Raw genomic sequence first — 17,857 nt, forward strand, 5'->3', positions numbered from 1 at the left:
GACCTTGGGCAGCCGAGTGCCGAGCCGATTCAAAACTGGTTTACGAGGGTACGAATCTCGTATTAGTGATCGATGCTGCGAGGTGGATTGACCGTCAATTTGTTCCCGGACAATTTGCAGGCGATAAAGAACTCGATCGCCTTGTGCCGAATGGTTGTATGGATGGCAACGATGTGATTGATTCCCTACTCCCAGAATCAGGGCTTCATATTGCCACGGACCGCTTGCCGAGGAGCCTAAATTGCCGCCACAGCACGAGATGGAAGTCTCATGATCACGACGGCTCCGCTCAAACTGGGCTAGCGTGAGGCACACAGTGCACTTTGATATCTGTGATATCACTTTCACTGCTTGACAACGTCGTTTGCTGCAGCGATATCGATGTGACAAGTCCGATCGCACAGTATAAGGCAGTACTATCGCACGTGCGAGACGTCAGATTCAGTCCATCCACAGACTTACGACTTCAGGAACACTATTTCACTGTTGGTGCCTGATGGCCTACCCAGTGACAGCACGATAAGACGGAACCAGATGCGCGGCCGCTTTTCTTTATTCCCGCCACGGTACTGCTCTCAAGGCCATCACGCAGATACAACTACTTATCTGGCTACGCCTGTCGGTGCTTTGAGTGCAAGCAGACCTAGGGCTCATCGCACATTGAGCTGTTCTTGTACCCACCGACTGTTACTGAACGCCATGGCTTGCATCCGTTGCTACGAGAAGCGGCGCGAAGACTGAGACAGGCAGCAGGGTAAGGCTGCCAGTAGTTCATACTCGATAGTGGCTGCCACGTTGCTGAGACCCTCTAGACGTTGATTGTGAAGAACGGGCGAAAGTCCTTTCCCACCTGTGCCACCATGGCGAATAGAGTTTGGTACCCCAGCTTTGACTTTTCCTCAATGGATCGGCAACCTCACGGCAAAGCAGCAGAAAGGCGTCAAGCCATCGACTCGACTCACGACAATGCGGGGCCTGGAACGAGCTTGGTGGGGGGCGGCTGTTCTCCTCACACAATATAGAAGTTCAGTGGTCGTTCCGATGGAAAGAGGGGAGGTCTTCTCGTTCTTGTGACACCTACTCCATACCATGGCTACACCAAACGTGTCGGTGGCATCAGCCAGTCTCACGGCGTTTGCAGTGGGCACTGCTGCCTTCTGGGGATACTTCCACCGCGCTGAGTGTCACATGCACGCATTCACATATTTGAACAGCTTCCTGGTGTCGTATGTTGCTTTGGCAGTATACCTCTGCAAAGTCAGTCTTCTGGACATTCCCTCGGCTGCTGCTCTGTCGACGTCAGCGGCCGCAGCATTCCTGGCTGGAGCATATGGCAATTGCATGATCTTCCGCCTTTTTCTGAACCCATTGAACAGTTTCCCCGGTCCATATTCCGCAAGGATCTCTGACTTGTGGTTGTCGACCCAGCTAGGCAATTCGGATGGCTTCTACTGGCTGCAGAAGATGCACAAGAAGCATGGGAAGTTTCTACGCATTGGCTCGAACAGCTTGTCGATCATCGATCCTGACGCCATGGAGCTGTCCTACGGGGCCAAGTCGAAGGTCACCAAGGCGATCTGGTACGACAATGACAAGCCTCTGACGAGTATGCACACATCCCGTGACCGAGGCCTCCACGACCGCCGACGACGTGTCTGGGCACCAGCATTCTCCGAGAAAGCACTGCGGGACTATGAGACTGAGATTCAGAAGCTCAACACGAAGCTGGTCGATCAAATTGGAAAGCACAATGGCAAGCCGGTTAACGTTACGAAGTGGTTCAACCTATTCTCGTTCGACGCAATGGGTCTGCTAGCTTTTGGTCGCGACTATGGCATGCTCGATACAGGCGAGAAGCGACATGAGCTGGAAATGTTGGACGAGGGCATGCAGCCATTGGCATACCGACTCCCAAGCTGGTTCTTCCGAATGCTCACTAAGATCCCTGGTCTTTCTGCCGGCTACCAGAAGTTCGTAAACTTCTGCATCAACGAGCTGACATGGAGGGTGAAGCATGCTGAGGAAAAGAAGCGTGACACAGACATCATGGGCTGGCTCCTGAAGGCTTACAAGGATGTCCCAAACCCAGAAGCCGACACTATGCTCCAAGCCGATGCGCGATTGATCATTGTGGCGGGTAGCGACACTACAGCTGCGACGTTGACATATCTCTTCTTCCATCTCGCAAGCAACCCTGACCAGGTCAGGAAGCTTCGGGGAGAGGTTGATGCGAAGACTCAAGGAGAATGGCAAGAGAGTGATATCCGTACCTGCAACCATCTCAATGGCTGCATTAACGAGGCTCTGCGCTTACATCCTCCCGTTCCATCTGGCGTGAACCGTCTCACACCACCAGAGGGTATGAAAGTCGGTGATACCTGGGTACCTGGCAACGTCACTTTCATCACACCACAATATGTCATGGGACGAGGTGAGTACAGTTTCCACAACCCAACATCACTATTCCCCCCAAACTAAAACCACAACTCACAGACGAACGCATCTACGCCGAAGCCGACTCCTTCGTCCCCGAACGCTGGTACTCACAAGAAGACAAGATCAAGCACAAGGACGCCTTTGCTCCTTTCAGCATGGGTCCATACGGCTGTATTGGAAAGAACCTGGCCTTTATGGAGCTGCGAACGCTTACGACACGGTTGATTCAGACATTTGATATCAAGTTGGCGCCGAATGAGGATGGGTTCAGGTTGTTGAATAAGACGAAGGATCATTTTACCGTTGATCTGGGGGATGTTGAAATTGTGTTTACGCCGAGGGCTTGAGGCGAGTTGACGTGGGAAATGTGAGGAGGGCATTGGGATAGGTGGATTGGAGGTTGGGGGGGTGGTGACCCGGCATTGAGGGAGTGTCATCGAAACGCCTAGTGCAGCTTACGACGATATGTTGTAGTATACTGTCCCGGCTTTGTGCCGATGAACACATTGGTAAGGAGGTAGATATGGCCTTCGCGAAATGGTCAGGACATTAGTTTGGTGTGACGTTCTCCGTACCACTCGACTGCCCTTGTACCGTTCCCGTAGGAGCTGGAGCATGGGAAGGGCTCCAGAATTCTCTCGAGACGTGGATGTTTGTCGCTAAGTATGAGGGACGATCTGTTTGCTTACAGTCCTGGGCATAGTTTTTACAGCCCCTGTTCTTTCACCTTTCCTCATTAGGAAGGATGTATCCACTGCTTGGCGTAGCTCACCACCTGGTGTGTCCTCCATTGTTGGCTATTACTGCCTCGCAGCGTTCTCGCATACTCTTGCATATACGTTGTATGTCCTCAGGTGTGAGCTTGACCCATTCTTGATAGTGAGATTGAAGGTAGCAACACCTTCTGAGATGGACATGGATAGCCGGAAGGGGTTAGCGTAAATACAGGGGTTGTAAAAACTATGCCCAGGACTGTAGATGCCTAGCGACAATCTTGGACTTCGAGATTTATCTGTCTTGTCACAACAGCCACTCGAGACTGACCCGCTTCCAACCACTGTTGAGCAAGGGTTCACTGACTATGCCCTACCGCATCCTCACCCTCATCATAAACCTCATCAATCTCATCCTCGCCCTCACCCTGACCCTCCTGGCCCACGGCCTCACCACACTAACCCTCGCCGCCCTCTTCGCAACCGTTCACATGTTCCACAACCCCTTCCAATGCCGCCATCTCCTTGAACAACTCCTACCAAACTTACCTCGACAAAACTTTACATCATGGCGCATAACCCTCCTCTCCCTCAACACACCTCTCCTCCTAGCAATGCCATGCTGGAGCAAGCTGACGTACGGGCTATGGTTCAGCTCGTGGTATGCCCTCACCGTTGGGCTGGTGAGCGTAATCGGGAATGGATTGTGTGCATGGCAGTGGGTCATGTGGGCGGAGGTGATCTGAAGGGTACAAGGGAGCCAACGGTGTCTGAGACTATGATGTGAATGGAGCGCGTCGTGCAGCGCATATCTCACGCCGTACATCATAGTCTGAGACACCGCCACGTGGTTCTCGAGTATGGCTAACACCCTTCTGTTTGTAGGTGGCTGGGATGGAGAGGGGGATGGATTGGTGATCGAAGGGGGTTTGGCCTTGAAGTATTTACATCTACTCCCCGAGGCCAAGGCGCGTCTACTGGCTAGCAAGTTCTTCCCACCCCCAGTCGAGGCTGATCTAAGCGACATAAACAGCTCTACTCCCCTAGCCCCTAGCATCGCGGTCCAACAGGAGGTGTCCGAGGGAGAAGTTACCGCTGTGCTGAGGAAGTTGCCGGCGAAGAAAGCCCCGGGGCCGGATGGGATCCCAAACGAGCTACTAAAGAAGTGTAGAGATCAACTAGCCCCAGCAGTTGCAGCGATCTTCAACGCCTGCCTACAGACCGGATACCACCCGATAGCTTTTAAACAATCGACGACAGTGGTCCTACGCAAGCCGCAGAAGGAAGACTATACGCAGGTGAAGTCGTACCGCCCAATTGCGCTCCTTAACACTCTTGGGAAGGCGCTTGAGAAGCTGGTTGCAACGAGACTCTCCGAGGCGGCAGAGGAACACTCCCTACTCCCGGACACCCAGATGGGTGCGCGCCCACAGCGATCGACGCTATCCGCGATGGAACTTATCACCTCTCAGGTAAAGGCCATCTGGTATAAGAATAGGGACAAGGTGGCTTCCTTACTTAGCCTAGACATATCGGGAGCCTTCGACTACGTGTCACACCCGCGGCTTCTCTACATCCTAAGGTCGAAAGGACTCCCTGAGTGGCTTGTCAACTTCGTACGGTCCTACCTCCAAAACCGCAGTACGTCGATCCTGGTCGGCCAGTACAGAAGCCCATTTCAAGCAGTCCACACTGGAATCCCGCAAGGCTCAACGCTAGCACCTATTCTGTTCCTCTTCTTTATGGCGACGCTGCTCCCAGCCCTAGAATCCCAGAACACCGCTGCGAGCGGCTTCGTAGACGACACAAACATCCTAGCGTGGTCTTCCTCGACTGAGGAGAACTGTAGGCTACTAGAAGAGAAGCACAAGATCTGCGAGGACTGGGCTAGGAGGCACGGGGCTCGGTTTGCCCCAGAAAAGTACAATCTGATACACTTTACGCGCCGGCCACGGTTCCACAATATGCAAGCTTCTATCCAGATACAGGGGCACACGACTAACCCGGCAAATCAGCTCAGGATCCTCGGACTATGGGTGGACCCGGCGCTACGGTGGAGGAAGCACGTACAGGCAATATTACGGAAAGCTGAACAGAATATGGCATCATGCCAGAGGCTCACTGCGTCCACATGGGGGGCGGACTTCCGGCAGTCACGACTTCTATATACGGCTATTGTACGGCCAGTCCTTACCTATGGCAGCCAAGTGTGGTCCTTAGGCGAGAGGGCCTGCCCATCGAAGGGACTCGTCGCGCCGCTAGCGAAGATCCAAAACCAATGCCTAAGGAAGGTCACCGGGGCATATAAGTCGACACCAACGAGGATGCTTGAGCACGAGACCGCTATACCGCCGATCGACCTATACATCCAGGGACTACGGACCTCCTACTTAGGCAAGTCGGCACAGTACCCAGTACAGAAGGTCATCGCTAGTGCAGTCGCAAGGGCCCGCGAATCAGTACCAGCGCATAAGGGCATTCGACCCGGAAACGAGCCGAACTACCGGGCAAGGGACGAACAGCTAGCAACACAATGGGAAGGTGAGAAATCGTTTGTAGAGCAACTATGGAAAGAGAGGTGGAACAACCAGGTTGTAGGGCATAGTGGACGCCCTCAGCCAGCGGGACAACCTAAGGAATGGTCAGCTACAAAATCCGCGGTCAAGCACCCCCCGAAGCTCATCCACTACCGCCTTACGAGGGCACAGAGTAGCATAGCAACCCAACTGCGAAGCGAACACATCGGCCTCCAGGGGTACCTATCATGGAGGAAGGTCCCAGGATACACGAATACTAGCTGCCCCTGCGGCTATCGCTCCCAGAACGTACGGCACGCACTCCTCGTCTGTCCGAGGTGGTCGCTAGGAAGGGGGGAGTGGATGGCAAAGGCGAGGAACCGGACGATTGGGGCACTTCTTAACAACGCTGAAGACCTACGGCGCATTACGAACTGGATACTAGAGAAGGGCTGGCTAGAACAGTACCGCCTAGTAGGAGCAGTGCAGGAAGAGAGGACACGACGCAGCGCGACGAGACCGGCTAGGAGCGGGGGCTAACGGGGTAGTGACATGGACTACGTACGTTCAGAGGGAAAGCTAATCTAGACAAGGAGTAGTCGGGGGCGGGAAGGGTTTTCACCTATTCGGGTTTCCCTTTGTACATAACAATAGATATATACCTGCATAGGCCGGATAGGGTCCTAGAACAGGGGAATGACAAATCTATCTATCTATTTACATCTACTTAGTGTTGATAGGATGGGTCTCAATAGCAGTCTGTTCCATCTCAAGCCGTCGTGCCAGTTCAATTCTCATCGCCGCATCATCGCCTCGTAGGTAAGTTTTTCTTCCCGTGATGAACCAGAATCCCACGGCAACTACTACCATTACGCCGAATACGACGATGGCGTAGTTCATATCGCCCGCTGCAGGGTTAGGTTCGCTTGGGAAGAAGAAGAACACTGTCGTGACACTGCAGTATATCACGCTGACCCAGTTGATGAACGGTCCGAGCTTGCCGAGATTGAACTCCCCAGGTGGAAGCTTGTCGCGACCAACGATGGCTAGTGTGAAGATCGGCATTCCGTAGGATATCGTCAGTGCAATGGTGCTGACGCTGAGAATAGCTTGGAGGACTGTGCTGGCGAAGAGGTAAAGGATGCCGACGAGGGCGATGAGGAATCCTTGCAGCCAGAGGGCGCGGACTGGGACACGCCAGGTTGTGTCGACGTGCGAGAAGTATTGGCTGAAAGGTATACCGTTGTCGCGTGCGAATCCCCACGTAAGTCGGCTTCCAGTTGTGGCGATCGAGACGCCTTGCCCGATACCATTGAAGATGAAGAGAGCCAGGAGAGCTGCGCCGCCTTCGAGACCGATGGTCTGCTCGACGAGTTCCATGAATGGCAATCCGGTCGGACCATCGAGGACCTGTTCCAAGTTCTGAATGCAGAAGAGGCAGACTAGCATGAAGAGGAACCCCGTGATGGCGCCGCAGACTACGGCCAGCCAGATGACTTTTGGTCCGTTCTTCCTTGGTGCAGGGATCTCTTCGATGAGGTGGATTACCGAGTCGAAGGCGGTGAGTCCATAAGCGGCCTGTAGGAGCCCAGTGAACCAAACGACACCATCTGGCCAGCCTGTCTGATTGATCCAGTGGCCGAAGACGAAGGAGGCCGGCTGATATACCAGACCTCGTTTCGTGCCGACAGATATGAGCAACGCCAGCGCGAAGACGAAGAACAAGCCGACGAACCATACTCCGACTACATTGTTGAAGATGGGGAGAATCTCGTCTCTTCGACATGCCACGAGGTTGACCACCGTGAACAGCAAGGTGATTCCAATGTACACCAGAGACTGCACCCAGCCTTTCGTTGCGCCACTCCACTCGTTGTCAAACATGACTTTCATGCCCAAGATGAAGTTGGTCATGAACGCAATCTGACTGGCCGTCAGGGTCCACCAGCCAAATGTGTTGATCCAGGCGCACATGTAGCTAGCAAATCTGCCAGTCTTCGTGTCCAGTAGTCGATGCACCCAGTACGCTTGACCAAGCGCTGTGGGCATGCTGCTGCAGAGCTCTCCCAGCGACAAAGCAACGCAGACATTGCATGCAAACACAAGACACAGACCCCACAGAATGCTGAACGGTCCACCATTGCTGAGTCCAGAGGCTAATCCTTGCGCGAACGTCGACCAGGTTCCTAGAACACAGAAGGCCAATGCCAGCATAGACCAGAGTCCAAACTTTCGGGAGAGTTCTTCCACGTGGCCCAGCTCTGCAAGCGTGTGCGCATCGTCAATGCTCTGTGCAAGCGAGCCCTTGCGCTTCGAGGTCGATCCGGTTTTGGGGTCCATCTTGGTGCTTGGGTAGTCGACGAGGCGTGACGACGCCCGTCTGGACCAAGGGCTCTGGACAAACAAGGTGGCCGCTGTGCTTTCAATGTCGAGAATCATTAGAACCTATACGAAACGCTCCGAGCACCGTAGGCCTGAGCAGTTTTGTAGGGAGACGCGTCGTACAACGCTTCCGCTTCTATATCTGCAGCGATTGCTACGCTGCGAGCGCACTGTCGTAGGTACCTAAAAGTAGCTCTGTAGTTGTGCAAGCGGCCACCTCGTCTGTCAGCGGGAGCCCTCGGGCACTCGTTATGGACCTTATAGTGGTATGCGAAGTTTCTGCTTCTCAGCTCGAGATCAGGACATGGAGCAGAGATAAAGCAGTCAGGCGTCAGCGGCGGCCGAACCAACACAGGGTTACACAGCAGTTCGGCCAAGGGCCAAGCACTCTCCGCACGGGGTAGATCCGCTGCGAGGGAGGGTCGGCTGTGACTGCCCAACACAGAAGGTACGATAGGGTATCGATCCCATGGTCGTGATGGTGTGCGTAAGCTAATGGTTGACCATGTGCTCCCACGTATCCTTTGTACAGTGAAGTCGCCGTATGCGAATGCAGATGCGTCTTGAGGGATGCGACAGACCCTTCGCTGCGGTAGCTTCGAGCTGCAATATCGCGCATGCGGCTTCTCAAGGCGAATGTGATAGGTTCCTGATGGTGCCTCGCTCGGGTGTGATGGAACGCAACTGTGATAGCTCGTTGCCGTTCGAGTTCGTGAGCCTTCAAGCTGTTCGCCAGTAAAATCAACGTTGCGCCTCCCTCGCCTGTCCAATACGCAACACTCATCTTCATCCTGCCCATCCTACCCATTTCCTCCCTCAGAGCTTCACACCCCTAGGCTCAATGAACAGCGATGTCCCCGTCGCACAAACCACAACCTCCCCGTCGTCATCCTCCCCATGGCCCACCTGCTGCCTCACCTCCGCAACAAGCCACTCCTTCCTCCCCTCCTTCCTCTCCCTTCTCGCAACCACCGCCACAGCCCCCGGCGTCCTCACAGGTCTCAAATACCTCACCGTCAACTCCGCCGTGAACGCCGCACCTCCTGGTGGCGGCAACTCCCCCTCCGCCTGCCCCAATTTCACCCTTCTCATATGTGCCCTCTCCAGATTCACGCTCTGCAGTATCCCCATGCTCTCATCTATCATAGTCGCTAGAATTCCGCCGTGGATGATCTCGGGGTGTCCGTTCATCCCGTCGCCGAGGGTCATGACGGTTGTGACTTGCTCGATTTCGGAATCTTCGGAGGTCGGACGGGTGTAGAAGGATATGGCGCTGCGGATTGTGCGCGGGGTTTTGAGGATTTCGGCGAAGAGGGAGTCCTCGGTGGTGGACTTGGGGGAGCGGCTGCCGGGGATGCGGTAGATGGTGCCTGGTTTGGTGATGATGCGGCGGATCCAGGGAATGCGGAGGAAGGGTGCTTTGGTGTCTTGGGGAGCCATCGTGGGGGGGTGTGACGCTGTGCTGTTTGAGGAGCTGGTTGCGCTGTGTGATGTGAGAGAAGGGTCTGTAGAGCCAGAGGGCACGCGAGGGGTGGAGGGGCTCTTATGAGGAGGCATTGTAATAGTCTGCTGTGTCAGGAGACGTTCGCTGTGGTCAATTCAGCGGTGAAGCACGCGAGCCTGTCTGTGGCCAAGTAGGAAATATGTTCATGCAGCCTGGTCCATGGACATGGACATGGAGATGCGCGAGAATGCGGCTGCATGCTGTTCTGATGAGCACAGCATCTCATGATGACCGACATGAAGTCGATGTTGCTGTCCGGGAGAGTTTGCAGCGAACAGAAGCATTCAGAGCTGGCCACGCTTCGCTCTGAAAGCCTCCGCCTTTTTCTTCTTTTCCATCACAGCTAGACTACAAGACTCAACAACACCACATGATCCATCCATCCAAACTATCGAAGCTATCACTGCTCGTATTGCAGGCATGATTGAACCGTCACTTGATATGCTTCGATTTCGACTTCATCTCATCAACACCGACCTCTCTGAGCATAACGGCTACAACAACACAGGACCGGCCTAGGTTGCGTCACTGCGATCGCTTTCCCTGGAGAATGTCTTCGCGCACTCCTTCGATTGCTGTCGTGGCCCGGAGCAGACGACCTGGCCGCTCTCGCCTTGCTCTTCAACAGAGACATATATAAAAACTCAGGTGGTGCGGCAACGTCTGGCGCCGTGACTCCAAGAACCTCGACTTTCGCGAGCAGCTTCGACACAAATGATGCCCATGGTCGAAAAGCGCCTGCTCGATCAAGCTGCCAATGCTACAGTTGCTCTTTTGGAGACAGTAGCTGCAGAGCAATGCAGATTACTCCGAGCGACTGCTGCTACAGCTGCCATCCAGGCTGCTAGCAAAGCACGAAGAAGGCCTGTCGTGAAGGCAGTGCTGGGCATTGCGGAGCTTCTAGAACGTGTCTTGTTTCATCTACCTGCTCGCCGCCTGTACCAAGCACTTTTGCAAAGGGTCGGGGGTTCCAGTTTCAGAGTAGGTCATGGCGGAATCGATCTGGCCGTGTATTTGAGTCGCAAGGTGATAAGAAGTTCTTTTCGATTCTTGAGGACCGAAAAGGTTGGGAACAGGAAGGAGCGGTCTCGATCGAAACTGGTATTTCTGTCTGCGTCCTCGGTGTGATACTACCAAGCATGAACCAATGGGCTACGGTCTGGAAAGCCTACACGGGATCCCGAGACATGCGCAATAGGCGTCTCAGAATTACAAAGGCGAGTCTGGTGGGCTCTCCCACATCTCCTGGATCTCCTGTGGTGATTTATTTGCCGCAGCTCCGATAGCAAAAACCGCCGTCACGATGTTGAGCACAAGCTCTGGTCCTTCTTCACTACCCAAAGCTTCAAACACATGCTCGATGGCTGGAATCCGGCTTCGCTGCGCTACGAGGCTTCTGTATACTGGTCAAGATCGGGACAGAAAGTGTTCTACTAGGGCCCCTTATGTGTTAGGGTCCGCACGAATCACGACAGCCTTACTTTGAGCGGTCGCTTGACAAGCGATACAATCTTTGAGCGTCTTCACTCCGCTGGCAACTTTTTGAGCAGTCGTGAGGGAGGAAGCTGGACGTCGTTCCGCTCACATTACCCCAGACTCCGCAGTGGCTGCATTTACAGCTGAAAGAGGAAAGAGTGTCATCCTGAACATGCTGCCGGAAGGGTGGCCCAGCTTTCACTGTAGAACAGTAGCAGTCAATGAAACCCATCGACTTCGTGCAAATCTTGCCACACAAACCGACGTCGACATGGCCGAAACCGATGATCACAAGACTACATTACAAAGATGTTCCGACATGAACGAGGACCAGACCAGGGCCATCTCGAGCTCATTACTTTGGGCGACCACATTTTTGGCATGCACAGATGTTAGTTTCGAAGCAGCTCAGGTCCGTTGGAAACATTGCCGGAAGCCGTGTCGAGCGGATCAAGTTCTACTTCGCAGATATCTGATGACTCGATCGCGGAGAGCTCACTTAGCACTCCACTTTCGGAGTGTGAGAACGTGCAAGACATCAGTCTGCGTCTCTCCTTGGGCTACACGCCTCCGACGGAAGCGAGCTCTCAAAGCAAAGCGACTCTCGCAGAACTCTTCGCCGAAAACGTGATTGCCAAAGTCATCAGAACAGCGCAAGCAGCGCTTTCCGCAGTGCCTGAAGCCTTCCCTGAGACCGTTGCGGCTGACTCTGACGGAGCATACTCGCTGCGTGAAGCTGAGTTCTGGACCTGTGGATTCTTCCCAGGCACGTTATACCTAACGCTGGAACGGCTCACACGTTACCCGCAAAGCGTCACAACTGCCGATCCAAGAGTTACTGTTCGAGCTCTGTACAACGAGCTGAAGCCGCTCTGTGAAGCTTGGAGCCAGCCACTTCATAGCATGGCTGATCGTGCTGACACTCATGACATTGGATTCATTGTTATGCCTGCCTTGCGTCTGGACTGGGAGCTCTTCGGCCATCAAGCCAGCCTGGACTCGATCATCCGAGCAGCATACAGTCTGGCCACGAGATACGTACCCGAATCCAGAGCCATCAGGAGCTGGGACATGTTGAACAGAAAGGACATCGAGATCTTGGACCAGAACGACAATTTGATCGTCATCATCGACAGTATGTGCAACCTGAATCTGCTTTCCTACGCAGCATGTCATGGTGCGGATGCTCGGCTGGCTGAAATCGCAACCGAACACGCGAAAACGGTGATGCGATCACACCTAAGGCCTGAGCAGACCCGTGCTATGCATAAAGATGCTTTTTGTAGCCGATGGTTTTCAACGTGTCATGTTGCCAATATTGATCTCAAGACCGGCAGCGTGAAGGCCCGTATGACGGCCCAGCGCTATGCAGATGAATCAACCTGGTCGAGAGGTCAGGCTTGGGGCATCTTGGGATTCGCCGAGACATATGCGTGGACCAGACACTCAATTTCTCGAGGTATCGTGCGGCTTGGCGGAATACTTCATATACCGGCTTGAGACCTTGCCACCTTCGATCGAGAGAGGGCGAATGGTGCCTCTATGGGACTTTGATGCGCCGCTTCAAGACAACGAAATCCCGCTTCGCGACTCGTCTGCCGGAATGATAGCCGCCAACGGCATGCTGGTTCTCGCGCAAGCACTGGCGAGCATCGATCGGCCTGCTTTATGTTCAAGATACCAAAACGCTGCATTCGCAATCGTTGAAGATGCAACTGCCTTCGCTGTTGCGCCTGAGAGAGCATACCTGCGGCCAGGCTTGGACCAAGCCATCGAAGCAGCAGAGTGCAGTAACGCGGCTCGCTTCGATGCTATACTGAAGTACGGCACAGCGAATAACAATGCCAATGCGAGAAAGCGATACGCTACTCATGGACTTGTGTATGGGGACTATTATTTCGCCGAATTTGGCAACCGGCTGCTCCGGTCAGGACGCGTCTAAGGCTGCTGTGTGATGCGCCGGAAGATACAGCGTAGCCACTCCGCTAGATAGCAGTGAGATCAAGAGGTACCAGAGTGTGGCGACCATGTCTAGCTGGCCTTCACCCGTGGCCTACCAAACTGTCCAAGGCTGCCGTGAACATACATCCGTCGTCAAACGCAATGATACGGTCAAGGTCGAAGAAGTCTTGGTCGGCCAATAGCTGAGGCACATCATCGATGGAGCTGAGGTCAGCCGAGCACCTCGTGCCTGCCCCATTAAGCCCTTCTTGGACCGCAATCAGTTGATCGGTTCCGACTGTTCCGGTACCGGCAAGGCCTTGTGAGCGGCAAGGGAGGTTGAGATCGCCTATGTAACCATTTACGTCGAGACGATACGTAGCGTCCATGGCATGATAGTTGTACAGATCTTTGAGTGTAGTCGCATGCTTCGAGAACAGATTGATGGGGTCATTCGTTGCATAGGTCATTGGAAACCTCCATTTCGTTGCCATTTGATCGAGACAGTGTATGATCGTCCAGAATTCTGGGGCCAGCTGACTGGACAACGTGTAGCGCCAGTGGATAAGCAAGACTCGAGCGGCGATGAACAGGCAGAAGGCGCATTGGCTGCTGACTGGCGAGTCGACTGGAGACTTGCTTAAATACTTCTGCGATATCAATGCGATCTCCGTGCTCGCGGAGTAGCAAGCTTCCGCGCTGCAAGAGCTCGGAAGTCGACTGCCAAACCTCCAGGTCGCGGGCGGATACGCGACAACCTGGTGCAGAAGTATCATAGATGCGTTGTGGATAAGATGCGCTGCAGTGAGATTGGGATCCATGAGTGGTACCTGACGAGTCATGTTCGGATTCACTTTCCACCTCTGTGGCAGAAGCATCTTCCAATGGACGAGGCGGAGGTCGAGTTCTTCGAAACGGGTAAGCCAGGAGGTCAAATCATTGTAGTTCTCCAGATCGACCTGAAGGTTGAGAATTGTGTCATGACACGGCTCATGGACTCTGTTGCCTCAATGTTGTATGCAAATGCACCCACTGTGGACATGTCTGACGGCGTCGCCGATACAGCTTGCGGCTGAGAGATGTCATGCAGCGCATTTCTGCCCACGTTATTGTCTGTAGTGTCTTGCGTGACCGGCAGATGCGCAGGATCGTAGTCGTGCCCTCTGGACTTGTCCCAGAGCCCGAATGCTGGTGTCGATACGGCTTCTTGCTTGCGCCAAACATGATCATCGCATGGTAGCCGCCGATTTTTCTCAGGCACGAGGCTGGTGCTCCGACCAGTAGTTGTCGTACACAGTCGATCGAGGAGGAAAACGCACCAGAAAACTCTCCGTCGGTCTTCGTCTTCCGTCCAGTCCAAGCTTCGCCCAAGAGGAGCATAAGGCGCACAGAAGGGTCGAAAATCGGGTCGAGTTTGCTCCTTGGTGAGCTGCAGGTATTGTACTGCACGAGTTGCAACGCCGATCAGTGTCCAAGCTCTATTGTTGGCGCCACTTCCAAGGTCATCGAATGCGAGAATCACGAGAGCTTGCAGATTCTCGATCGACAAAGAGCTCATCGCTGTAGCCACGATTCAATCTCGTGTAGCATCATCCCAGACTACAAAGTCGGAAATGTGCCTGCCGGCTGCAGCTATCATTGCGTAGACTACAAGCAACAGAGGTTGGCCTGCTTCTCTATTCTCCCAGCGTTCAAGAAAGCGTGCCTGATGTAGCATCGGTATCCAAGGATGAACATGTGGAAAGTAGGCCGTGAAGATACAATGCAGATTCTTCTGGTCTGGCGATGGCATGACCTGGCCATCACGTGGCCCTTGCCGCTGCTCACAGCCTTCGTCTTGGATGCGAGGGCGCTTCAAGGAGGGCATGGGCGTTGCAGAAGAAGACCCGCAGAAACGGTCGTCTTTCTGGACCAGCTTTGAGAGCTCGCGAGCCAAAATATCGAGTACATCGAGTGTGCTCGCCATTCCGGCTGGTAGCTGTGTTCTCAGCTGGAAGAGTCGATTGTTGCTCCACGCGCCGTTCCAGCTCATCTACAAAGCATAAGCTAGGGAGTACTGAAGGTAGGCTTGGAAGTACCCAATCTTCGATGGATATTCTCCACGGCGCCTACTTTCAGGCCTGGCTTGACCCTTTTGGTTTGATATACACAATCGATGCCTGCATATAACGTCAGGTGCTGTAAAGTCGAGGCTTTGGGTCATTCATACCCGTCCTGCTGCAGTTTGTGCAGCTTGGACGGACTCGGGTCGGCATCCATCGCAGGCGATCGTTGGCGCTGGCTGCCTCTCATGGTCGCTGACATCTGACTGTCTGTCGTCTGGTGTTTCGCTGGGCATAGTAGCGCAGAGACGGTCCAAGAACGCCGTACAACATGGTGATCGCGTCGCGTCTTAAGTATTCATAAATTCCGAAGTCCGAGCACGATGGAGATGTGATGTGTGCATACATCTTGTAGCCTGTACCCCGCATTGGTGCTACGGCTATACAGTTCGACATGGTCGGTGGCTGTACTCAATGCGTAGATAGTATCAGATGGGGTGGTAGGACGTTGATGACAGAAGGCAGCACAGATCCGCAGGAAGGCAGAACTGCTCCACGATGCACAGACCACATAAACCATGTGCGGTACGGCGGCCTACAAGTGCCATCATCGTCACCATTAATAGCATCAAAATAGCATCAAGCAACCGTCTCTGTCTCGCTCACACAACACAGCCGCTACTGGAAGTTCGCATTAGGCAAACGCCATCTCTAGACCATTACCATCCTCGCGGTATCTGCAAATGCACCAATCTACCCCTCAGCCAGCCTTAGACACGAAAGAGGCGAGCTACGCAGCGCTACGCAAGATAGTGCTGTGGCACAGCATTAGCATTTCGCAAGAAGATGGGGAAGTGGTATAGCGTGCTTCGTTCTTCGCGCTTCGGACTTTGGGGGCGCGATGGGAGGATTACGTGGAGCGCACCCAATGGTCCTGTGATTCTTTCGTGATATCTACCAGATAATAGACCATGTGATCAGGCCCCCCCTACTAAGTGGTCATCTACAAGTGGTATGTCAATCCTTCTTACTACTCTTGGCACCATATGCAATCGCCTCAGCAGCTGCAGCGGAAGCGCCAGCGCCTAGATAGTCTTCCTGACCTGTGAACTCTTCACCTGGACTTGGAGTCAGGCTCTTCTCCCATTCTGACAAAAGATGGCTTGCGGTCCGTCGTAGGGAGCCAATTCCCGACTTCTTCAGTGCCGGCCATGGCAGTGCCTCTTTCTTCCCAGACAGATCTCTTGACTCTCGATTTGAGATGCTCCCTGATGTTCGCGGACTTCCGCTGCCTGACACCGTGGATGATAACGTCATGGCTTCTGAAGCAACGCTGGAAGATGACCCAGACTGCTCCGGACTATCCCAAGTATCCCAGCCATCATTTGACGCACCGGACAGCCGCTTGGTCGAGTCCGCCGATCGCTTGTGTTGTCGCGAGACTGCTTGCTTCTTTGTCGATGCCTGCTCCTTCGGTTCAATCGTGGTGCCATGATCGCTCCAGAAAGACGGGTCTGCGAGATCTGGAAGAGGCGCGGACTTCTTCCTCGGAGCCGGCGGTCTCGCAGCATCTCCACGATCTGGTCCTATGCCCAAAGTCGACGAGCTGCGCGATGAGCCTTGTAGACTTCCAATGCTGCCCTGCTTCCGCGCTGCCTTGAGCGTTTGTGCAGAACCTCGCCTTGAGATCGGTGGTTGTATTGGTCCAGACTCCTCTCCGACTGTGGCTTGCCGAAGATCTTCCCAAAATGTCCAAAGTCCGTCCTTGAAGTCTGTTGCGACCTTCTTCCCTGCTCGAAGAAGCATCTCTTGGTCGATCACCGACTGAGCTGCAAGCTTGTCTTGGCTCTCAGTATCCGCCCCATTTGGCGGTACAGTGTGTTCTCTTGCGCTCGGTCTTACGAGGTCCATGCTCTGCCTCGTTGGATTCTTGAGACTGTCCTTTCGAGGTGGTCGCGGCGGAGGCTGCATCATCGGTATTGAGTGGCTTGCACTATGCCTGACCGACTCTCTTGCTGGTGATAGGAGAGACAGTGCCCGTGTATGTCGCTGGCCGGGGAATACTGTCCGACTGCTGGGCTTACTAGCCGAAAGCAGAGCCTTGCGACGTTCCATCTCTTGCTGTAGCCATGCACTTGAGCCATCTTCATCATCTCGGTCGGAGGTCAATGTCGGTGAGGTCTGCAGTGTCTGAGGCCGTGTCAAACGTTTGGCATCGCCTCGTTTCTTGTTCGCTTCATGCTTCGCCCACTCTCTTTTCAGTCTGGTGAGGTCTGCTTCAGCTCGTTGCAGCTCTTCCTTGAGCTCGAGCACTCGACGCTCTTGCGCTGCGACGAGATGGAGGAAGTTTCCGTCTGAGGGTCCAGCAGTGGGGTCGTCAATGTCTGGTGTGCCGTTGACGCATTCTCGGGTTGGCGACGCTGCTCGCACAGGATGGAATGGAGCGGTGGGCTGGACGGGGAACTGTAACGAGAAGCGATTCGACCTGGTGTGGAAGGCGGGCTCTGACGCCATTGATAACGTCTTCCCATGACTCTGAAAGCCAGGCCTGCCCGTTGACGGCGTGCAGAGCGTTGGGCTCGCCAGCGATGCCACATAGTCGGTGTTGTCTGGTTCGCTGGGCATTGCAGCCATCGTGCTCGATCAGGATCTCAATAGGAATATGCGAGGTTTCATGCCATCGTGAAGCGTGAGAAGTTGTACATCGACACTGCGGGCAAATGGCAAATAAACAAAGAGTCGCGGAGCAAATAACAATGAAACTCCCTACCGGGCAGAGCACATGGTGGGAGATGGGGAGGGCTACGAATAATAGAGTTCAGGTGTCGAGGGCATCGGTGGTCGTGG

General features: G+C 54.1%; 8 protein-coding genes across 8 annotated transcripts; 3 read left to right on the top strand and 5 right to left on the bottom strand.

Annotated features, from left to right (window-relative positions):
• Positions 1-1,089: 1,089 nt before the first annotated feature.
• Positions 1,090-2,783, top strand: CLAFUR5_07322 (Cytochrome P450 monooxygenase; the record flags this gene model as incomplete). Its single annotated transcript, XM_047906470.1, has 2 exons — positions 1,090-2,431; positions 2,494-2,783. The coding sequence occupies 2 exons, from the start codon at positions 1,090-1,092 to the stop codon at positions 2,781-2,783; spliced, it is 1,632 nt and encodes a 543-aa protein (XP_047763848.1).
• Positions 2,784-3,517: 734 nt separating this feature from the next.
• Positions 3,518-3,895, top strand: CLAFUR5_07323 (uncharacterized protein; the record flags this gene model as incomplete). Its single annotated transcript, XM_047906471.1, has 1 exon — positions 3,518-3,895. The coding sequence occupies one exon, from the start codon at positions 3,518-3,520 to the stop codon at positions 3,893-3,895; it is 378 nt and encodes a 125-aa protein (XP_047763849.1).
• Positions 3,896-6,388: 2,493 nt separating this feature from the next.
• On the bottom strand, positions 6,389-8,005 carry CLAFUR5_07324 (Choline transport protein; the record flags this gene model as incomplete). The annotated part of the gene is made up of 1 exon (XM_047906472.1): positions 6,389-8,005. The coding sequence occupies one exon, from the start codon at positions 8,003-8,005 to the stop codon at positions 6,389-6,391; it is 1,617 nt and encodes a 538-aa protein (XP_047763854.1).
• Positions 8,006-8,863: 858 nt separating this feature from the next.
• CLAFUR5_07325 (uncharacterized protein) lies at positions 8,864-9,487 on the bottom strand (the record flags this gene model as incomplete). Its single annotated transcript, XM_047906473.1, has 1 exon — positions 8,864-9,487. The coding sequence occupies one exon, from the start codon at positions 9,485-9,487 to the stop codon at positions 8,864-8,866; it is 624 nt and encodes a 207-aa protein (XP_047763855.1).
• Positions 9,488-11,298: 1,811 nt separating this feature from the next.
• Positions 11,299-12,969, top strand: CLAFUR5_07326 (uncharacterized protein; the record flags this gene model as incomplete). The annotated part of the gene is made up of 3 exons (XM_047906474.1): positions 11,299-11,439; positions 11,496-12,162; positions 12,470-12,969. The coding sequence occupies 3 exons, from the start codon at positions 11,299-11,301 to the stop codon at positions 12,967-12,969; spliced, it is 1,308 nt and encodes a 435-aa protein (XP_047763852.1).
• Positions 12,970-13,069: 100 nt separating this feature from the next.
• CLAFUR5_07327 (uncharacterized protein) lies at positions 13,070-14,526 on the bottom strand (the record flags this gene model as incomplete). The annotated part of the gene is made up of 2 exons (XM_047906475.1): positions 13,070-13,927; positions 13,954-14,526. The coding sequence occupies 2 exons, from the start codon at positions 14,524-14,526 to the stop codon at positions 13,070-13,072; spliced, it is 1,431 nt and encodes a 476-aa protein (XP_047763853.1).
• Positions 14,527-15,000: 474 nt separating this feature from the next.
• Positions 15,001-15,272, bottom strand: CLAFUR5_07328 (uncharacterized protein; the record flags this gene model as incomplete). Its single annotated transcript, XM_047906476.1, has 2 exons — positions 15,001-15,127; positions 15,178-15,272. The coding sequence occupies 2 exons, from the start codon at positions 15,270-15,272 to the stop codon at positions 15,001-15,003; spliced, it is 222 nt and encodes a 73-aa protein (XP_047763846.1).
• Positions 15,273-16,027: 755 nt separating this feature from the next.
• On the bottom strand, positions 16,028-17,644 carry CLAFUR5_07329 (uncharacterized protein; the record flags this gene model as incomplete). Its single annotated transcript, XM_047906477.1, has 1 exon — positions 16,028-17,644. One exon carries the CDS (start codon positions 17,642-17,644, stop codon positions 16,028-16,030), a length of 1,617 nt encoding a protein of 538 aa, XP_047763847.1.
• Between the last annotated feature and the right edge of the window lie 213 nt (positions 17,645-17,857).

The sequence above is a fragment of the Fulvia fulva genome, chromosome 6 (assembly GCF_020509005.1).
Source record: "Fulvia fulva chromosome 6, complete sequence".
In the NCBI taxonomy this organism is placed as follows: Eukaryota; Fungi; Ascomycota; class Dothideomycetes; order Mycosphaerellales; family Mycosphaerellaceae; genus Fulvia; species Fulvia fulva.